This window comes from Oncorhynchus clarkii, chromosome 17 (assembly GCF_045791955.1).
Source record: "Oncorhynchus clarkii lewisi isolate Uvic-CL-2024 chromosome 17, UVic_Ocla_1.0, whole genome shotgun sequence".
NCBI classification, from domain to species: domain Eukaryota; kingdom Metazoa; phylum Chordata; class Actinopteri; order Salmoniformes; family Salmonidae; genus Oncorhynchus; species Oncorhynchus clarkii.
The window spans coordinates 60,153,326-60,176,718 of NC_092163.1; the positions used below are offsets into that span (position 1 = coordinate 60,153,326).

The following is a 23,393-nucleotide window of genomic DNA, read 5'->3' on the forward strand; positions in this document are numbered from 1 at the left end:
AAAAATGCTAACCTCCCCTGTTATTCTAATGGTGAGAGGATAGCATGTCTTGGGGGTATTATGTGTGTCTAACTTTCTCACTCATCATTACTCACGATTCATTCAGGATTATCCCATAATCATGGTAACATCCACATGAATGTAGAAGTGTTTAGAAACATATTCTATTCTTATTTACAAAAAAATACAATACCTTATTTACCATTCAATTCTATTGGGAATGAAATGATCTGAAATACAACAAAACCAACAACAAATATATCCAACAAATTTGTAGTCACAAGCTTGATGTAGTCATTGTGTGCTATGAATATGGGACCAATTATTTTTTACTACTTTAAATGGGGGGACTATGTACAAAAAGTACTGTAATTTCTAAACGGTTCACACGATATGGAGGAAAATACCCTCAAATTAAAGCTGACAGTCTGCACTTTAACCTCACCGTCATTGAATAATTGAAATCCAAAGTGCTGGAGTACAGAGCCAAAACAACAAAACATTTGTCACTGTCCCAATACTTTTGGAGCTCACTGTTACTAATATATATATATATATAGAAAATTGAAACATAAAATGATCAATAAACACATCCACAAGCTATAACAACGAAACAATGAAAATATTGCATTTTAAAAAACGACATTGTTTAAAAAGGGGGCTAAATGTTTTACCAGTGAGGGAACATTTTTGTAGTAGTACTGAATTCAGTCGACAAAAGTCACTTCTACATTGATGTTGTTAAGAGGATGGATAGCTACGTTTTATTATGTATTGCAACCTAGATACAAATAGGTTGTCTGTCTGACTGTGGTTTGGTTCCCTTTAGGCAGTAGACATTCGCTCTGAGAGGAATAAGAACAATAGGAGGTCCTACTCTCCTCCTCACAATGATGTACCATTACTGTTTTCACAGTACGTTAACAAAGCGCCTCAACAGGTTTGCATTCAACATGGACACACCAAGCATTACCCCAAATCATTGTACTCAACACCACATACACATGGTTCTCCATATTGCTTAGGAAAATTAAGGAGTGGATTTAGGTGAATGAGCCAGAAATCTCCGCTAACTTTTTTCATAAAACACCTACAATTTAGTTAAACAATTAAATATATTTCATAATTATAATATACTATATACTATACTAATATCATTATAATTTCTATATTCAGTTATTAATTTGTATTTTTGTTCTTTGTGGGTATTTCTATCTGACAGAGAAAAATAACACAGTTGGTAGGTACAGTACATGCATTGATTCACAGGTTAAGACGGATGCGAATGGCCCCTTCATCCCGTGATGTTGATCTAGACATCATCATCGTCTTCATCACTGTCCTTCATGGATATGCCCGCCATCCCTCCTTCCCTCACCGACGCCGTGGCCTCCTCCAGGGTCAGTCTGTTCCGCACCGTGTCATACATCTTACTGTTCAGCGTGGAGTCCAGGACGCCCTGCAGCCGGAAGTCACGGTACTTTTTCTGGAAGAACAAACCCCCAAGAGAATAAAAACACTGGTCGGGGTTGGGACTAGCACACAGAGGAAGCATTCTCAGTCAGTTGCTAAGGCAAGAGAGGACATGAAGCCAGGAATGCACTGCAATGTTTGGGTACATCTCGATTGTCTAGGGTGGCCTCCTTTCCTCATCTCCTTTCCTCCATCTAAATCATTAAAGAATTAGACAGGTGACAGCAGACAGGTGTTATAATGCGTTCACCTAACCTGTGTTTTCATATCAGTAAAAATGCAGCGGACACAATGAGAAGAGGACACTTAATAGTTCACAATATTTTAGACCTTTAGCAAGTTACCCATGAGTAGCATTTTCCCAAAAGACACGTGTACTAAATCATCAAAACACAAGGCACTAAAAACTATATGTTGCATGTCAGGCAAGATCCCATGCATGCATGTACTGATCAGCCCTTACCAGTCACTACTGCATGTATAGGGAGAAAGTCTCTCAGAGAACAGAAATAAATGTATGACGTGATGGTATGCTGGTAGGACTTAGTAGTTACTGCTCACACTGAAATATTAATACAGGTTAGAGAACCAATTGCTGTCACTACTAGGCTTTATATCAACCCAAGAGAAGGTAGCTCACAACTCATTTAATAAGGGTCACAGATTAAGACGAGAAATGTTGGAATTCTACACTACTTGATTGTGATATCTATCGATCTATATATTACTTTGAACTAATGACCAATTGGTTTGCGAGACCCTGGTTGCTGAGCTTGTCTTACCTTGGCTACTCTGATTAGGATCTTGAGCTGGTAGACATGGAGCTGCAGGTCCATCCGGTCAGTTAGCCACGTACCCAGGAGGTTCATGGTGCTGGTGTACCATTGCTGCAACACAAAAACACAGCATTCTCCAGCAAAACACACACACACACACACAGACAACCAGAATACAGAAAAAGAGCAGAACCAGCATTTCATCGGAATTTACACGCTCACTCCTTCAGGCCCTCTGTCTTTCTCCTCTCGTCTCTATCCCCCTCTCATTCTCTCTCCATCTCAACAACTCCCTCTCCGTCTCTTTCACTCACTCATTCCCCTCTGACTGACTCCCTCTCGCTGTCTCCCTCTCTCAGCTGAGGGGAGAGTAAACTGGAAGAACTTCTTCTATAACCGGAGCAGCAGCTAGTCGGAGAAGCTAGCCGAGAGGCTCCAGATGTTTATCTGTGGGCTGAGTCCTGTTTGAAGTTTAATTGATTGGTAATGATCAGAGCAGGCTGATGCTAATCAGAGTGGACCAGTGCTCAACAGTCAGAGAGAAGCAAGGAGGAGGGGGACATATCTGGGGTGACTGAGTTTGTGTTGCTGAAATTCACTCTGTCAACGAAAGGCCTTCTGCACTGTCCTTTTTACACATGTACAAAAAAGACTCAATAAATATGATATTTTTTTTTCAGTCCACACGGAAAATGTTCTATCAGGGAGCTCAATAGAAAGTAGGTATCAGTAGCTACTTAACATTTCAAGTGAACATACCCCAGTAGTGACAACAGTATACACATCTTCAGTTCCTGCTCCACGAGGTGACGATGTAGCTACTCCTTGGAGTTGTGCTAGGGTAAGTAAGAGTACAACATAAAGGCCTGAATCACTGTGGTGACCTGCTGCGTGTGTATCACTGTGGCAGCTTCCTCTCTGCCGCTCTGTGCCTGTGAAGGTATCGCCATGGCAGCAGGGCTGTGATCTCGGCCCAAGCACAACCCCCCATCTAGAGGCCAGGCCTGGAGTGACTGCTCTCTCTCTCTCTCTCTCTCTCTCTCTCTCTCTCTCTCTCTCTCATATTTCCCTCTGCCGGTCTTCCATCTCTCCCTGTCAGCCTTAGCCTCCACATGCTCTCCTCTCTTTATCTTTGCTCAACTCTCTCACTCACTTTCATAACCTCTGAATAGGGTTATTTCATCACTCCCCCCACCCATTATTACTTGAACCCATTATTTCACTCTTCTGTCACATTCTCCTTCCCAGTCTCAGTTCTGATAATAACCTTCAGTCATCTTCTAGAGAACACTGGTCATTTATGATAAAATATGCCATTTCATACCAAACAGAAGCTTCTAAGAGGTTTCTCTTAAGTTGACCACATTCCACAGTGAAGCAGCAATGAGGAGCAGTGGGATATATACATGTGGGTGTGTGTGCTCAAGCGAAACTTGGAGACAGACGGACTCTGATGCCAGGCTTGTGAAATGAACAGTGATGGCACTCTTGCTTTGTTCAACTATGAACAGACTAACAAACCCTAACCAATTTCTCAGAGCAGATGAACACACCCAGGAACTCACTCTTTTTAGGCTCGATTGGGATCAGCAGGAGGCTAGCAATAGCTGACAGCCAAAACACATGTAATATGGCTCTGAATAAATAATGTCAAAACCCAACAGGGACTAAATCTGTGACATTCTAACGAGTTCTGATATTAGGGATTGGATAATGGAGGTTTTGGGGGGTTGTGTGTCTTTGTGTGTGTTCGTGTGTTCGTGTGCGTACGGGTAGGAGTTCCACTGCTTCATCACACACATACATACATGAACATCTGCAGGACCCATCCCCCTTGGAGTGATGAGCTGGGAGTCAGTGAGACCTCCTGCCCCCTGCAACACTAACCTCCTCCCCATTCCCCTTCACCACCACCACCACCACCACCACACACAACACCCTGCCTTGAACCTGGTGTTCACACTCATATCTGACATGTTACAGGAAGCCATAACGCCTGGCAGGGGGGCAACCAACAGAATTCAGTGCAAATCTGCACACCCCTCCCCTTGTATCCCAATGCATACACACATACACCCGTCCCACAAATACACACACATGAATACATTCACATACGTGCGCATACACACATGCATATACAAACACCCCCCCTTTTCTTTCACACACCTCATGAGTCCTCACCCCTCCTTTGCGAGGCTGGGACAGAGCACTGGTAAGGGGTCGGCTTAGGCCTTTGTGCTGGGCCCCCAAAAATCACAAAAAAGCAGGAATGCTGGAGGAGAGGCAGGGCCCTCCATGGGGGGTACAGGGGGATTACAAGCAACCTGCGACTCTGCCTCTTTCTGCCCTTGCTGGTGGTAATGTGTGTGTGTGTGTGTGTGTGTTATTGTGTGTAGGTCTGTGTGTGTGCATGTGATTGTGTATGTGTCAGTGCTACATACCAGATTGGATCTGGTCTGAACAGGCTGGGACCTTGCAGTAGGAGAGAGTGTACTGCATTTGTGTGTATGTCAGTGCTCCACAGATTGGGCCTGGTTGGTGCGAGGCTGGGGTGTGTAGTAGGTGTCCTGCTGGAACCCAGCTGTGTCTGCAATTAGCGGGAGGCATGGAATGATGATTGTTGCTGCGACAATGCTAATGCAAAGCGACAGGCATAGTTTTAAAGGAGAGGGGAGGTCGCTGTGTTTCAGAGAGACATAATGCACCACTACTTTTTCCTTCTTCCACACACACACACACACACACACACACACACACACACACACACACACACACACACACACACACACACACACACACACACACACACACACACACACACACACACACACACACACACACACACACACACACACACACACACACACACACACACACACACACAGTACGCCTCCACACTCCAAGCCCCTTAAAATGAAAACCAAACATTCTTAAAAAATCCATTAAAGAGTGGTAGGGCCGATCGAAGGCACAACCTTTCTCCAGCACTCTTGGCCAGGATGTCTAGTGCAGGGCTTTGTTAGTGGTTAAAAAGAGCTGTCCACACTGGTCTAGCTGGCAGCTCGGGCCGCTAAATTAGGCCCCCCAGTGGGCAGCTGAGGGGAGGACCCGGGGGTTGAGAAGTCTTTAAATCTGACTACAAGACATTATGCACTTACGACAAAGGGGCAGAGTAATCCTACCTGCTTGCTTTTCACCACTGCTGCCTGCCTGTTATTGTCTGCTTTATAGCTCATGAGAGGAGGCCCATTGATGACAGAACTCAATTACCATAGTAACCCACACCGGTGACCCCCAGGTCCCTTCACCCCCCCCCCCCCCCATTAGGGCTAAGCTGACCCCAGGGGTAGTCAGTCCTTTCACAGGAAGCTGACGGCCCTAACCATGTCCCTCCACGCTGGGAGAGCACCGCCACTGCTGTAGCCCTCAGATCCTGCCAGCGCCCTGCGCTCTGCTCTAACCGCTCTCCTTTCTACTCCTCTAAACCTCGGGGAGCGCAGTGCTCTGAATGGCAGAATTGAAATAAAGTTTCAGGCTCAGCAAGCTTATGGGCTTCAAACTGTTCTGATTGTGCCGCCTATACAAAGGAGAGCCCAGCCAACAATTCATACGCTTCAGCGCAACCTTAAGTGGAACAAAAATCCTCTGTGTGCCCAACCACTACTAGATCACTATGATAATCAGTCTTTCTTTAAAATAAATTTGAAATAAATCAGGTTAACAATAAGTGTTCTTTGCATATCTAACACAAGGCTAACATAAATGTTTATATCAAATGAAAGCAAGCGAGAGGGTCTCAATCGTTTCTGAACTGTTTTCTGTTGAAATCCGAGTCTCTCACAAAAGCACCAGTCACATTACACTAGTGAGTGTCAGTTGAACTGATTACAGTGTCCAAATAAGAGAGTAATTTACAAAAACATGGTTAAAAAAAGAGAGAAAGAGCTTGTTGTGAGGAACGAAACGGTCGGAATTATGGACTACGCAGCGTCATTGAGTAAACACACAATAAAGGACAGAAAAGCTCAGTGGAGAAAAAAACAGAGCCACGGTCTGAGCAAAGTGAGCCATTCTCCTCACAAAAGGCCGCTTAGAGGCGGATTGAGGGGCTCAGAATGACGGGTAAAACACTTGTGGGCTTCAGACTCTATAGGGGGAGCGAAATGGAATAAGCCAGCAAGCACTTGAGGATCCCGCCGAGCACCTGAATGGGAAGGAGGGACGGGGGGGCGGAGAGGGGGTGCAGAAGGTGAATGGCCTGCCTTTCGGGACCAATTTGTCTCTTTTCACCCTTTCCCCCTGCCTCTCCGCTGACAGATGTACAAAGAGGGACCCGCACTGAGCCTCTCATCCACACGCACCCGCAAGCAGCTGTCACTTTTGTCAGACAAGTTAATCAAACAAATGCCACCATACCTCCCTTTAGATAAAGAGGGAGAAAGAGAGGGAAACAGAGAAAGAAAGACACAGAGAGAGAAAGAGAGAGAAAATGGTGTGTGTATGTAATGTATGTGTGATCAACCAACCCGATCACCCCCCTTCACCAAACAGTGGGACTTGTCCCACTCAACATAAAAGACAGCTTCATTTAATTCCATTTCCCTCATCTTATGTTATTCATCCATTCCTGCCCTCATCTGGTTTTGACCACTGACATGGACCTCTGGGGTAAGTCAGAAGGGATTTATGCCAGAGTCTGAGATCACAGTGAGGGTAGATGGATGGAAACAAAATGCTCCCTCAGTAATTATAAAGAGTCTAAGCTGCTTACAGGCTTCATTAAAAGGAAGCGAAACCTTTTGACATATTTTCAACAGTCACAGTGAATCAATATACTACCTGTTTGTTATCCTTAGTCTTTTATTATTCTATCCTACTATTGTTCAGATTCATCATCCATTCTAGACACCCTTTTCACTATTGGTTTATATCAACATAATGAGATCATGGGTTTACATGGAAAAAACACATCATTGTGGTCCTCTGTGGCTGAGTTGGTAGAGCACTGCATTTGCAATGACAAGATTGCAGGTTCAATTCCCGCTGGGACCACCAATATTAAAACGTATGCAGGCACTACTGTAAGTTGCTTAGGAATAAAAGCGCCTGCTAAATAGCAGATATTATTACATATATGTTTTTTTAATATCCTAAGAATAGCCTGCGTTATGTTAACATGTCCTCATCCCCCTAAGCCATAAACACATTTCTTCAACCATATTTGTGACAACGTAGATTTTCCAAGAGTAAATTACGCTTTTGTTTTAATAGTAAACATGTTCGCTTCTATTTTTGTTGATGTAATTTGATATGAAGTTAATCCAACTGATAAAGATCAACAGCACTAAACAAAACATTTCAATAAATAAAATATAGCACGTCATGAATATAGTATAGTATTCAGTAAGGCCAACACAGTATTTCATTTGTAAAAGTGAAAAAACAAATTATCCAAAATGAAACACTGGATGGAGAACAACAACAGCAGATAAATCATGGGTAGCTATTTATAATAACTCCACCTAATAAAGTATTTATAATGGATTAGTAAATAGTTTATTCATAATTTATAATTCATTACTCCATTCATAAGATGTTTACTATAATGCTTTTTTGGCTGAGAGTTACCTTTTTCGTGGAGTTCGCAAACTGGAACTCCCATTACTAACAAGAACTCAAAAGTTAAATAGTTGAATAGTTCTGGGTTGACTGAGATTAGACTACTCTGGAGGAGAACTGCAATCCACACTTTGTTTTTGGTAGAAAGGTCACTGCCATGAAACGCTTATGTTAGCATTTTCAGACTAAAAACTTTATTTTATTACAACAATGTGACTGCTTTGGAATAAAATGTTCAATATATTTTCTTACGCATCCAATGTATTGTGAGTTTATTGTTTAACCATTGATGTGTTTTAGGGGCTATTTTGAGACCTTAAATAGCATCAGGTACTGCTGGAATGTCTACCAATGGCATGTCAATCTTCTGTGAGAAATTACACTAGTCATTCAAAACATTTATAAAGTATTTATAAAGTATACAGTGTATTCGGAAAGTATTCAGACCCCTTGACTTTTTCCACATTTTGTTACGTTACAACCTTATTCAACCCTTTTCTCAATCTACACATTACCCAATAATGACAAAGCAAAACAGGTTCAGATAAAAACGGAAATATCACATTTACATACGTATTCAGACCCTTTACTCAGTACTTTGTTAAAGCACCTTTGGTAGTGATCACAGCCTTGAGTCTTCTTGGGTATTATAAGGTAAGACCCAATTGCAGACTGTGTGAAGTAACAATGTTTATTGTAACAATGGGGCAAGCAGACAACAGGTCAAGGCAGGCAGTGGTCGATAATCCAGAGTAGAGGCAAAGGTACAGGACGGCAGACAAGCTCAGGGTCAGGGACAGGCAGAGTGGTCAGGACAGGCAAGGGTCAAAAACCAGAAGGACAAGAAAAAGAGAGACTAGGGAAAACAGGAGCTGAGACAAAATGCGGGTAGGCTTGAACAAACAAGACGAGCTGGCACAGACAGACAGACAGAAAAAACAGGTATACATACCCAGAGGATAAGTGGGGAAGATGGGCGACACCTGGAGGGGGTGGAGACAAGCACAAGGACAGGTGAAACAGATCAGGGCGTGACAGGTATGACACTACAAGCTTGGCACACCTGTATTTGTGGAGTTTCTCCCATTCCTCTCTGCAGATCCTCTCAAGCTCTGTCAGGTTGGATGAGGAGCATTGCTGCACAGCTATTTTCAGGTCTCTCCAGAGATGATTGATCAGGTTCAAGTCCGGGCTCTGACTGGGACACTCAAGAACATTCAGAATTGTCCCAAAGCCACTCCTGCGTTGTCTTGGCTGTGTGCTTAGGGTCATTGTCCTGTTGGAAGGTGAACCTTCACCCAATCTGAGGTCCTGAGCACTCTGGAGCAGGTTTTCATCAAGGATCTCTCTGTACTTTGCTCAGTTCATATTTCCCTTGATCCTGACCAGTCTCCCAGTCTCTGCCGCTGAAGAACATCCCCACAGCATGATTCTGCCACCGCCATACTTCACTGTAGGGATGGTGCCAGGTTTCCTCCAGATGTGACACATGGCATTCAGGCCAAAGAGTTCAATGTTGGTTTCATCAGACCAGAGAATCTTGTTTCTCATGGTATGAGTGTCCTTTAGGTGGCTTTTGGCAAACTCCAAGCAGACTGTCATGTGCCTTTTACTGAGGAGTGGCTTCCGTCTGGCCACTGTACCATAAAGGCTTGATTGGTGGAGTGCTGCAGAGATGGTTGTCCTTCTGGAAGGTTCTCCCATCTCCTCATTGGGTTCTTCGTCACCTACCTGACAAAGGCCCTTATCCCCGAAATTGCTCAGTTTGGCCGGGGCCAGCTCTAGAAAATGTCTTGTTGGTTCCAAACTTCTTCCATTGAAGAATGATGGAGGGCACTCTGTTCTTGGGGACCTTTAATGCTGGAGAAATGTTGTGGTACCCCTCCCTAGATCTTTGCCTCAACACAATTCAACCTCAAGGCTTAGTTTTTGCTCTGACATGCACTGTCAACTGTGGGATCTTATATCAAATCAAATAACATTTTATTGGTCACATACACATGGTTAGCAGATGTTAATGCGAGGGTAGCGAAATGCTTGTGCTTCTAGTTCCAACAGTGCAGTAATATTTAACAAGTAATATCTACCAATTTCCACCAACTACCTTATACACACAAATCTAAAGGGGTGAATGAAAATATATACATATAAATATATGGATGAGCGATGGCAGAACGGCATAGGCAAGGTGCAATAGATTATATAAAATACAGTATATACATGTGATATGAGTAAAGTAAGATATGTAAACAACAGTGGCATTATTTAAAGTGGCATTGTTTAAAGTGACTAGTGATACATTTATTTAAAGTGTCCAGTGATTGGGTCTCAGTGTAGGCAGCAGCCTCTCTGAATTAGTGATGGCTATTTAACAGTCTGATGGCCTTGAGCCAGAAGCGTTTTTTTCAATCTCTCAGTCCCAGCTTTGATGCACCTGTACTGACCTCTACTTCTGGATGATGGCGGTGTGAACAGGCAGTGGCTCGGGTGGTTGTTGCCCTTGATGATCTTTTTGGCCTTCCTGTGACAACGGGTGTTGTAGGTGTCATGGAGGGCAGGTAGTTTTCCCCCGGGGATGCGTTGTGCAGACCGCACCAACCTCTGGAGAGCCTTGCGGTTGAGGGTGGTGCAGTTGCCGTACCAGGCTGTGATACAGCCCGACAGGATGCTCTCGATTGTGCATCTGTAAAAATGAGTCAGGGATTTGGCCAGATTTCTTCAGCCTCCTGAGGTTGAAGAGGCGCTGTTGCGCCTTCTTCACCACACTGTCTGTGTAGGTGGACCATTTCAGTTTGTCTGTGATATGTACACCCAGAAACTTAAGACTTTCCATCTTCTCCACTGCTGTCCCCTCGATGTGGATAGTGGGGTGCTCCCTCTGCTGTTTCCTGAAGCCCACGATCATCTCCTTTGTTTTTTGTTGACGTTGAGTGAGAGTCTGTTTTCCTGACACCACACTCAGAGTGCCCTCACCTCCTCCCTGTAGACTGTCTCGTCATTGTTGGTTATCAAGTCCACTACCGTTATGTCATCTGCAAACTTAATGATTGAGTTGGAGGCGTGCGTGGGTGAACAGGGAGTACAGGAGAGGGCTGAGCACACACCTTTGTGGGGCCCCAGTGTTGAGGGTCAGCGAAGTAGAGATGTTGTTTCCTACCTTCACCACCTGGGGGCGGCCCGTCAGAAAGTCCAGGACCCAGTTGCACAGGGAGGGGTTGAGACCCAGGGCCTCCAGCTTGATGATGAGCTTGGAGGGTAGTATGGTGCTGAATGCTGAGCTGTAGTCAATGAACAGCATTCTTACATAGGTATTATTTTTATCCAGATGGGATAGGGCAGTGTGCAGTGTGATGGCGATTGCGTCATCTGTGGACCTGTTGGGGCGGTATGCAAACTGAAGTGGGTCTAGGGTGGCCGGTAAGGTGGCGGTGATATGATCCTTGACTAGCCTCTCAAAGCACTTCATGATGACAGAAATGAGTGCTATGGGGGGGTAGTCATTTAATTCAGTTGTCTTTGCCTTCTTGGGTACAGGAACAATGGGCGCCATCTTGAAGCATGTGTGGACAACAAACTTGGATAGGGAGCGATTAAATATGTCTGCAAAAACACTAGCCAGCTGGTCTGCGCATGCTCTGAGGACACAGCTAGGGATGCCTTCTGGGCCAGCAGCCTTGCGATGGTTAACACGTTTAAATGTTTTACTCACGTCAGCAACTGAGAAGGAGAGGGGGGCCCGCAGACTTTGTTAGCGAGCCGAAACAGTGGCACTGTATTATCCTCAAAGCGGTTAAAGAAGGTAGTTTGTGTGGAAGCATGACGTCGGTATCCGTGACGTGGCCGATTTTGTTTTTGTAGTCTGTGATTTCCTGTAGACCCTGCCACATACGTCTCCACCTTGTCCCTGTACCAGCATTTCACTTGTTTGATTGCCTTGGGGTGGGAATAACTACACTGTTTATATTCAGCCATATCTCCAGACCCCTTTCCATGGTTAAATGCGGTGGATCGCTCTTTCAGTTTTATGCGAATGCCGCCATCCATCCATCCACGGTTTCTGGTTAGGGTAGGTTTTAAATGGTCACAGTGGCTACGGCGTCTCCAATGCATTAATTTATAAACACACTCACCGAGTCAGCATATAGGTCAATATTGTCCTCTGAGGCTGATTGGAACATATTCCTGTCCGCGTGATCAAAACAATCTTGGAGTGTGGTTTCCGATTCGTTAGACCAGTGTTGAATGGTTCTCGTCACTGGTACATCCTGTTTGAGTTTCTGCCTATAAGCCGGGACGAGCAAGATGGCATCGTGGTCGGATTTCCTGAAGGGAGGGCGGGAGAGGGCTTTGTATGCACCACAGAAGTTAGACAAGCAGTGGTCAAGAGTATTAGCCCTACGTGTCGTGCAATCAATATGCTGATACAATTTAGGTAGCATTGTTCTCAAATTTGCTTTGTTAAAATCTTCAGCTACAATAAATGCAGCCTCCGGATATATAGTTTCCAATTTACATAGAGTTCAATGAAGTTCCTTGAGGGCCGTCTTGGTGTTCGCTTGAGGGGAGTTGTACACAGCTGTGACTATAACTGACAAGAATTATCTTGGTAGGTAGAATGGCTGACATTTCATTGTAAGGAATTCTAGGTCGGATGAACAGAAGGACTTGAGTTCCTGTATGTTGTTATGATTGCACCAAGAGTTATTAATCATAAAGCATACACCCCTGACCTTCCTCTTCCCAGTGAGGTGTTTATCTCTGTCGGCGTGATGCATGGAGAACCGATTCCAACAATATATCTTGAGAAAGCCATGTTTCCGTGAAACAGAGAATGTTACAATCTCTGATGTCTCTCTGGAAGGCAACCCTTGTCTCGAATTCCGTCTACCTTGTTGTCAAGAGACTGGACATTGTTGTAGTATACTCAGGAGCGGTAAGCAATGTGCCCGTTTACGAAGCCTGACCAGAAGACCGCTCCGTCTGCCCCTTCTCCATCGCTGTTGTTTTCGGTCAGCTGCTGGGATTAAATCCATTGTGCTGGGTGGTGGTCCGAAGAGAGGATCTGCTTCGGGAAAGTCGTATTCCTGGTCATAATGTTGGTAAATTGACGTTGCTCTTATATTCAATAGTTCTTCCCAGCTGTATGTAATAAGACTTAAGATTTCCTGGGGTAACAATGTAAGAAATAAAATACTGCATAGTTTCCTAAGAACGCGAAGTGAGGCGACCAGCAAGGCGACCATCTCTGTCGGCACCATTAAACAGGTGTGTGCTTTTCCAAATCATGTCGAATCAATTAAATTTACCACAGGCGGACTCCAATAAAGTTGAAGAAACATCTCAACGATGATCAATAGAAAAAGGATGCATCTGAGCTCAATTTCGAGTCTCATAGCAAAGTGTCTGAATACTTATTCAGGTATACATAAGGTATCTGTTTTTATTTTTAATACATTTGCAAACATAGCTAAAAACCTGTTTTTGCTTTGTCATTATGGGGTATTGTGTGTAGATTGATGAGGAACAAACATTTATTTAATCAATTTTAGAATAAGGCTGTAACGTAACAAAATGTGTAAAACGTCAGGGGTCTGAATACTTTCCAAATACACTGTAAATAGCCGACACTTTAAATGGGGCCAGGCAAAAAGACTTAACTAATGATTAGTAATTGGTTTATAAGGAACTATATTAAACATCTAATGAATGATCTTAGGAATAATTATTAAATACTTTAAAAGGTGTTAATAACTGTACAAATGTAAAAGTAATGATAAAACAATTATGAATCAACTATTTACTAATCCATTATAAATTCTTTATTACGTGGAGTTATTATAAAGTGCTACCAAGTGTACTTTCTTTTCACACTTAATGTCTAAATATACAAACAGGCATGTCTGTCCGGAGAAATAACATTTTACAACTTTACATTAATAGTATTGTAAAAATAAATACATAAATAAGACATTGTATAGCTAACGTTGAAATGAAGTAATCTCTTCAACATAGAAACAACTCAGAGTTCTCACCCTAGGTCTCATTAAAACCTTCCTTCCTTCTTTCCCTCCATTCAGCTGTCCTTTATCTGGCCCTGGCTCTCCTCTCTGTCTGCCTGACCCACCCTGCTACAGTTAACTTTGCATGCTGCACAAGAAGCTCAAGTTGATTAAACTGTTCACTTGGCTCTGCTCTGCGCTTGGCCAGAGCCTGCAAAGTGGTCAAGTGTTCGGGACAGTGAAGTGGTATTGCATCAGGTCTGTCACAATTATCCTTATCATCATCATCATCATCATCATCACAAGCACAAACCAGCAGCAACAGAAACAGTAAGAAGCAGCAGCACAATCCTAAATCCCAATCCTAATCTAACCCCTCCCGCCCTCCCCTCCGCTGCCCCCTGCCAGCCATAAACTAGTTTGCTGCGTGACGATTAAAGCGTTTTAACTTAGTCATAACGTGCAATCTCACAGATCTGATAACTACCAAGGTCAGCGGGAAATACTTCAAATCAATCAATGAGCTGGGCCCTAATCCCCAGGAGGCAGATTAAGTGTATAATTGACCCGTGTAATCTGTGTAGCTTTGGTTGGCCGGGGAACAGCTAGAACTAGCGCCCACCACAGGCAGCTCTCTCTCTGTTCCCTGGTGCTGGAGGCTGGAGGCCCACACCAGGCAGCTAGTGTATCAGTGAAGCGCTGGATTTGGCCCCAGCTAAAGAGATGTATTTTTTAATCAATGATATCTGCATTAAGTCGATGAGCCCTTACGTTAAGCACAGCTGTTTTAATCTTCATCTCTTCAGCTGTTCTTTCAAGATCTACCAGAAAGAGTAGTAGAAGGAGGAAAACAAACTCGCTCTCATCCTGCTCCATCCCTCCCCCTCTCCCTTCCCCTCCCCATTTCCCTGCCCCTGAATTTAACAAATTTAGCCATCTGACTGCGAGTTTCATCTCTTTATCGCTGCATACAATTTGGTGCTGCTTAGGCAGCTTGGAAAAATCTGTCCTCTGTAAAACCTACAGCACATCACAAAAGCCATCTGTACTTTGGGAACAGTTCTGCAAGATTAATCATTACTGTTGAATAATACCCGCATCACTCCCCCCCCCCCCCCCCCCACACACACACACACACACACACACACACAAGCCTCAATTTTCACAAACAAAATTGTATTATTAAAGCAATCACAGAAAGATTGGATTGGGGTACGTAAAAATGGCATGAATCAAATAGTATTTTTCTCACTGAATGCAATAACAATTCAAAAAAACAAGTTGTTTCACCCTCTTGGCATTTGCACAATGAGCTATAGAGCTGTGCCTAGACAGCAATCTTGACTGACAGAGAAGAGGTCAAATCCTCAAATAATAACAACATAGGCATTATTCACTTTATAATATGTCTCTTATCCTAATTAATTTCTTGGGCGTTGTTGTTTTCTTAACACACTAATGTATACCCATATGGTCAGTCTGATGTCAAATGGCACCCTGGGCTAAAGGCAGTGCTGCTGACACATATTTAAATAAAGTGAACCATATTCATGTAATCTCCTTAGGCTGCATTTACACAGGCAGTCCAATTCTGATCTTTTTACTAGTAAATGGTCTTTTGACCAATCAGATCAGCCCTGAAAGATATCTGATGTGAAAATATTTGATGTGATTGGTCAAAAGACCAATTAGCGGAAAAAATATCCAAACTGGGCTGCCTGTCTAAACACAACCTTATTATGGTGGACATGACATCTAATGATGTCTTGGAGAAATCCATGTCTCCACTCTAATTAACCCTGAGGCGACATAAGGTATGCCTTCCGATCAACTGGCGCGCGCGCGCGCGCGCACGCACACACACACACACACACACACACACACACACACACACACACACACACACACACACACACACACACACACACACACCTAAACCCTTGACTAAATGGCATCAAGACCCAAGGGATTAGGGTAGGGGGAACAATTGAAAACATAATTTTTCTCAGAGGAACGTTTTATGGAGTTACTCCTCAGCCATTGCTCAGGTCTAAGGCTGAGGGTGGGTATTATAATGGATCCTTAGGAAGGGCCCTAGTCATACACCTCACACTAAAATCTGACCCTAACCGGGTACTCAACTCAACTGATATTTGAGAAGGTGCGGTCACACAAATTTCCTAGATGGCAAAGGTCCGAATGGGTATTGGCATTTATTGGCATAGGAACAAACCCCCACCTTGCAATCTATGCAACCCCAAACTGTTCAAACTGTTCACACCCATCTTGTTGGTGGAGAGTTTTGTTGTTGTTTTGTTTTTAAGGTAATTCCTGCAATTCTACACATTTTGCCATGAAGCTGAGGGAGAACACCAGTACCCTGGGCACATAACTACAAAATGTTGTTAGCCTAACTTACCTATCTAGCTAAAATGGGCTAGTAGTTAATCAACTGGCCATTTCTGACAGGTTATAAATAGCTCTCTAAGGTCTGTCAGTGAATGACATAAGAGGAAAACTGCCCATGTACTACAACATTTGAAATTGCACCTTGTGCATTCTACAATTACAACTCTCAACAGCATTGAGTTGAAAGCCAGAATGAGTCCCCCCCCCCAAAAAAAATATTGTTTTAAATGTATTTTAAATTTATTTTTAAGTCGGGACCCATGGTCCGTATTGACCCCGTTCTGGGTCCGGATAATCTGGCGTTCCCCCTGTTGAGTATGGCTGCTCTATAGGGCTAAGACATGCCCACCACGCATCTGATTGGTCTGTTGGTTCCTTCTAAAGGAGCTATTCTAATGGGTACCAATCCGACTAACAAAACGTGGGGAGACAAATCATTACTGGTCAAAGGAAGATCAAAAGAGAAGAGAGAATTTAGAATTTGGTTTTGGTCTGCACGTGTGAAATGTACATAATGATATTCATTTGAAGGCATTGTGTGATTTCAAAAGTAATCCCCTTATGATCAGCAGTACACAGAGTAATAATAATGTTCAGGCCAAAAGGTCCTTTTATAAGGTCAACATCCTCATCTATTCAATTGTTTCTATTATGATCAAATAGAATTCAAATCTTGTCTCCTGATAATCTTCACAGCCATCTATTATGGGATGCCATCAACACACATCAAATGGAACTCAATTTCATATGAAAATGGATATCCTGGATGGGCAGGGGGGAAAAAATTGTTGATTTCTTGAAGGCAAAAAACTATTCCAGTAAAAACGTATTTAGCCAACATAAAGGCCATTTGATTACACTTAACTTTACAGTTGGCTGTTCACATGTTTTGTTTTTTTTGTCTGATAAATAACATTGTAAAATGGTAATAACTTCATGATTACCTTAACATTTTTAATAATTAATCAAAACAAGAACCACTACATAATGGGCAGGGGGGCAAGTGGGTCGCGGGATGGAAAATACATTTTTGGGATATAACAATTATTTCAGAGTAAACTTAAATGACTAAAACCAAATAGAAAGTACGGTATGTAGAAAAGATAATGGATTCATACATTTTTCAATAATCCTCTATTTATTTTGTTATAATGTTTACGCATAAGAACACATTAGCTTAAAAAAAATGTTATGGCAAAATGTTTAAAATTGCACCATTTTCTTTCAGCTCCATGGCAGGATGTGTGGCATTACACAAGATTAGCTTTGAAACTGCATCATTTCTCTCAGCTGACAAGATTATATTGTTTACTTATTCTTTGGTCTGTATGTTTTATTTTTTATTTGTTTTATTTTATTTTTTTTGACCCGGGCGACGCTAGGCCAATTGTGCGTCGCCCCACGGACCTCCCGGTCGCGGCCGGTTACGACAGAGCCTGGGCGCGAACCCAGGACTCTGGACGCTGCAGTACAGCGCCCTTAACCACTGCGCCACCCGGGAGGCCCCTGGTCTGTATGGTTTTTTTTACCGCTTAACCTCGCGACTCAAAAGACACCTGAATTAGTGGGTCACAAAGCAAAACAGACACCTGAATTAGTGGGTCACAAAGCAAAACAGACACCTGAATTAGTGGGTCACAAAGCAAAACAGACACCTGAATTAGTGGGTCACAAAGCAAAACAGACACCTGAATTAGTGGGTCACAAAGCAAAACAGACACCTGAATTAGTGGGTCACAAAGCAAAACTGACACTTGAATTAGTGGGTCACAAAGCAAAAAAGTTTGGAACCCCTGACATAGCATTTGGCATCAGTCAGAAGTAAGCACCAGAAAGTACTCATGTTACCCTATGAAATATTTAAAAGAAATAGCATCTGAAGCAAGACTAACGTAAAGCAGTACGTTTCTGTCTGACAGGATCCAAATGTAGTTTACAGACAACAGCACATGCTACTGTGTAATTTGTAATATAATAAATTATTATCCCTGGAATTTAAAGAACAAAACAAATAAACAATCAAATCAAGTCTAAGTATGATCCCCATGTGCTTTGGATCCTTCTATACAGTGTGATCGGGGGTGTTGGTGAAGGTAGAATGTTTTTGCCTAAGAAGCAGTAACTTTTAAGTGATCTGATCCTAGACTAACTAGTTTGAGGGAGCCTCACCATTTGACCCTCATTTTGACAGCTTAGAAATGTGGAGATGTTGCCAAACCTGACTGTAATACTCACAATATTAAACTAGTCCAAGTGCTATGTAGAGTAATTCAAACAATAGTCTCGGTTTTGGCAGCATCCCTGCATTTGTGTGCTGTCAAAATGTGTCCTTCAGTGTTGTTTGCGTGCCAAGGAGGTTGTTGAGGGAGGGGTTCTTGAATCCTGGAGAGAGCTGAGTGCATGATTGTATTTTAAAATGTTTACATTTTATTTAAACTTTATTTAACTAGACAAGTCAGTTGAGAACAAATTCTCATTTACAATGACTGCCTAGCCCGGCCAAACACTAACCCAGGCGACGCTGGGACAATTGTGCGCCGCTCTATGGGACTCACAATCACGGCCGGATGTGATACAGTCTGGAATCGAACCAGGGTATATAGTGACGTCTCTAGCACTGAGACGCAGTGCCTTAGACCGCTGACCAACTTGGGAGCATGTATGTACTGTATGTACAGTGCATTTGGAAAGTATTCAGACACCTTGACTTTTTCCACATTTTTTACATTACAGCCTTATTATAAAATGTATACAATAGTTGTTCCCCCTTACCAATCTACACAAAATAATTCATAATGACAAAGTAAAAACAGGTTTTTATACATTTTAACAAATGTATAAAAAATGTAAAACTGAAATATGACATTTACATAAGTATTCAGAACTTTTACTCAGGACTTTGTTGAAGCATCTTTGGCAACGATCACAGCTTCAAGTCTTCTTGGGTATGACACTACAAGCTTGGCACACCTGTATTTGGGGAGTTTCTTCCATTCCTCTCTGCAGATCCTCTCAAGCTCTGTCAGGTTGGATGGGGAGCGTTGCAGCACAGATATTTTCAGGTCTCTCCAGAGATGTTCGATCGGATTCAAGTCCGGGCTCTGAGTGGGCCACTCAAGTACATTCAGAGACTTGTTCCGAAGCCACTCCTGCATTGTCTGGTGCTTAGGGTCTTGCCTTTTGGAAGGTGAATCTTCTCCCCAGTTTGAGGTCCTGAGCACTCTGGAGCAGGATCATTAAGGATCTCTCTGTGCTTTGCTCTGTTCATCTGTGCCTCAATCCTGACTAGTCTCCCAGTCCCTGCCACTGAAAAACATCCACACAGCATGATGCTGCCACCACCATGCCTCACTGTAGGAATGGTGCCAGGTTTCCTCCAGATGTGACGCATTCAGGCCAAAGAGTTCAATCTTGATTTCATCAGACCAGAGAATCTTGTTTCTCATGGTCTAAGAGTTTTTGGGGGGCTTTTGGCAAACTCCAAGTGGGCTGCCTTGTGCCTTTTACTGAGGAGTGGCTTCCGTTTGGTCACTCTACCATAAGACCTGATTGGTGGAGTGCTGCAGAGATGGTTGTCCTTCTGGAAGATTTTCCCATCTCCACAGAGGAACTCTAGAGTGACTATCGGGTTCTTGGTTACCTCCCTGACCAAGGCCCTTCTCCCCCAATTGCTCAGTTTGGCCGGGAGGCCAGCTCTAGGAAGAGTCTTGGTGGTTCCAAACTTCTTCCATTTAAGAATTATGGAGGCCACTGTGTTCACGGGGACCTTCAATGCTGCAGACATTTTTTGGTACCCTTCCCCAGATCTGTACCTCGACACCATCCTGTTTCGGAGCTCTACGGACAATTCCTTTCGACCTCATGGCTTGGTTTTTGCTCTGACATGCACTGTGAACTGTGGGATCTTATATAGACAGGTGTGTGCCTTTACAAATCATGTCCAATTTACCACAGGTGGACTTCAATCAAGTTGTAGAAACATTTCAAGGATGATCAATGGAAACAGGATGCACCTGAGCTCAATTTTGATTCTCATAGCAAAGGGTTTGAATACTTATGTAAATAAGGTATCTGTTTTTTACTTTTAATACAGTTATAAACATGTCTAAAAACCTGTTTTTGCTTTGTCATTATGGGGTATTGTGTGTAGATTGCTGAGGGGGGAAAAACCTATTTAATCCATTTTAGAATAATAACGTAACATGTAAAAAGTCAAGGGGTCTGAAAACTTTCTGAATGAACTGTATGTATGTATGGTATGTATGTTATGTATGTATGTTATGTATGTTATGTATGGTATGTATGTATGTAATGTATGTATGTTATGTATGTTATGTATGGTATGTATGTATGTAATGTATGTATGTTATGCATGTTATGTATGTATGTATGTTATGTATGTATGTATGTATGTATGGGGTGAATGTACAGGGAGATGGGCCATGTTAGTAGATGTACACAGGAAGATTATTTGACTCTGAATCATGCCACTGGGCATAATGTGTTGAAACAAATTTGACATGAGAGATAAGTTTCATTTCAAAATATATAGCTAAGCGTGAATAGGGAAACAGAAACAGAAGAATATGTGTTTGGAAAGGTTTAGAAAGTAAAGATGAAAGAAATGTTGAAAGGAATTGGTGGTTCAAGTGAGAAAAATAAAGAGTTGGAAGGAAAATACACAGAAAACCAAGGGCCTTTTTATGCTTTGTTTTTAAAATCACTGAGCCTAAACACACAGAAACAGCAGCAGAGAAGTATCACGCCTTGGTCATGTTGAGCGGAGAGACAAGAAAAGGACAACAGCAATGGAGTCCTGCAGTGCAGCAGGACACCTTCATACGCCACAGTACTGCCAGAGGGAGAACAGATAGAGAGTGACATACCGAGAGAGAGAGAGAGATTGAGGCCTCTGCTATAATCAGAGAAGAAATGCTCTTCTGAGAGAAGAGGATGCAAGGCAAACAGCAGGTCAAAGCAGCAAGAGAAACAAACATGGACACAAACATGGTTCACTCAGAGAAGACTGATAAGAGAGAAGCAAGGTCATGCCAGAAGGCCTTCAGGGAAGCAACACACGCACACATGCACACATAGGTGCAATCTGAGGTCCTCCCTTGAAAAGAGCAGTGGGAAAATTGGTCTACATGCATCACAAAGGACTATTTAGATAAGAAATAGCTTGGAACATCATCTAGGTTAAGACAGTGTTCTCTTTTCTCATTTCTCCCTCAACTTAATTCACTCTCCAATACTCACATATATTTCTCTCTGTCCCTTTCTTTCATTATTTCATTCTTTCTACCTCCTCTCATTATAATAAGACCAGGGTCAGATGCCCTCCTTCCTATTTGTCTCTACTATGAGGTAGAATATTTATTGGACACAGTTTCTAATGTCTTGTATACAGTCCAACGTAGGGAACTGATCAGCAGTGATGGGGTCAGCATAACCCTGACCTACTAACCCTATCCTTTTGATCTGATTATTAATGTTCCTACAAATCAATTAGTGGAGGAACACAATGTATTCTAACGGCTGAAGACAGAATCTAGACAGGGGGATGTATTAAGTCATCTTATAGAAAGGCATTGTATTGTGTGGTCTTTAATTGATTAACCCTTGTCTGCTGACACAGAGAGAGAGAGAACACTGCTTAAGATAATCCTCCTCAAGGTGTTGCATGTCTCAAACAAACAGACATAAAAAGATGCAGAACACTACAGTAGAATAGACACAGGGTAGAGCATAGTCTATTCAGACTGGAGGGAAGATTTGGAAGTAAAGGAAGGAGGGTGTATAGAGAGAGAGAGAGAGAGAGAGAGAGAGAGAGAGAGAGAGAGAGAGAGAGAGAGAGAGAGAGAGCGAGAGAGAGAGAGCAAGCGAGAGAGCGAGAGAGAGAGAGCAAGCGAGAGAGCGAGAGAGAGAGAGAGAGAGCAAGCGAGCGAGAGAGTGAGAGAGAGAGCAAGCGAGCGATGGAGAGAGAGAGCAAGCGAGCGAGAGAGCGAGAGAGAGAGAGAGAGAGAGCAAGCGAGCGAGAGAGAGAGAGAGAGAGAGAGCAAGCGAGCGAGAGAGAGAGAGAGAGAGCAAGCGAGCGAGAGAGCTACTTGTACAGCTGTGGAAGAGAAGGCAGAAAGCTGTTCAAAATGTGACTTATCCCTCAGAGCAGACTGTTTAATCACATTTTGGAGAGCCTCCCCTTGTAAGGGAGGAGAAGGCATTGGTTACTTACATCAAATAACCTTTCTATGTAAACCTCCTCATTGACCTTATCCCGCAGCATGTCCTGAGAATGGCGCACAAAGGTCACGTAACCGTCAGCAACATCCATCCCAGGCTTCTGCAGGACACACCACATAGAGACAGAGAGAGGGAGATGAGAAAAGGAGAGGGAAAAGGAGTAATTAGCCAAGGAAAATCAGATACAACAGACAGGTATTAAAATAAACATTACACTAAAGTGTTATCAAATTGTCCTTTTCAGAGAAATCAGAGTTCATGGTTGACATTTCTGGAGAGGTGTTTAATTTGCAGTGTGTATAGACCCAGAGATATGGGATATTGTCACTGAACTTCCTATTGGAGATGTGTACTTGGCCCAGAATCCTCCGTAACAGTCTGGGAATGTGCAAAGTGAACAGAGGAGCCAGGAATACATGATCAGGCTGCTGAACAGATTGTTAGGAGGGCTGCCATTTCTCATACCAGCTCAAATATTCACACAGGACAATGAGTTTGCAAATAAGACACTCAATTTGTGTGTGTGTTTATGTGTGTGCGTGTGTTAACGTATGTGCGTGTTTATGTGTGTGTGTGTGTGCGCCTTTCCCACTCCCGCATCTTCTCCGGTATATGAAACGCACCCCCCCCCCATGCCAGTGGACGAGGTAATATGAATTTGTAATCATCAGACACTGTAAATTTAGTTTGTTAACACATCCTTGAGTGGTTCCAAAGGGTGCAAATTAGTATGTTTCTCCACTGTAATTGTATTTTGTGCATTAAACAAACCATTACCATGCAGAAGCTAGGGCTTTGGGCCCACGGACATAAGAGGCCTAATCACAGATTCACCAACAAGGCATTCATTTAAAAAGTGCCTTGTTGACATGTGGAT

The 23,393-nt window shown here is 43.0% G+C and overlaps 1 protein-coding gene across 1 annotated transcript in view; it reads right to left on the minus strand.

Moving 5' to 3' along the window:
- Positions 1–606: 606 nt before the first annotated feature.
- Positions 607–23,393, minus strand: part of LOC139371203 (calcium-dependent secretion activator 1-like) — a 162,461-nt gene continuing 139,674 nt past the window's right edge. Inside the window, exons 33-35 of the mRNA XM_071111390.1 lie at positions 22,509–22,616; positions 2,256–2,360; positions 607–1,486 (exon numbers count right to left, since the gene is read on the minus strand). Coding sequence (XP_070967491.1) covers positions 1,313–1,486; positions 2,256–2,360; positions 22,509–22,616 — 387 coding nt within the window. The 3' untranslated portion in view covers positions 607–1,312. The remainder of the gene's footprint in view (positions 1,487–2,255; positions 2,361–22,508; positions 22,617–23,393) is intronic.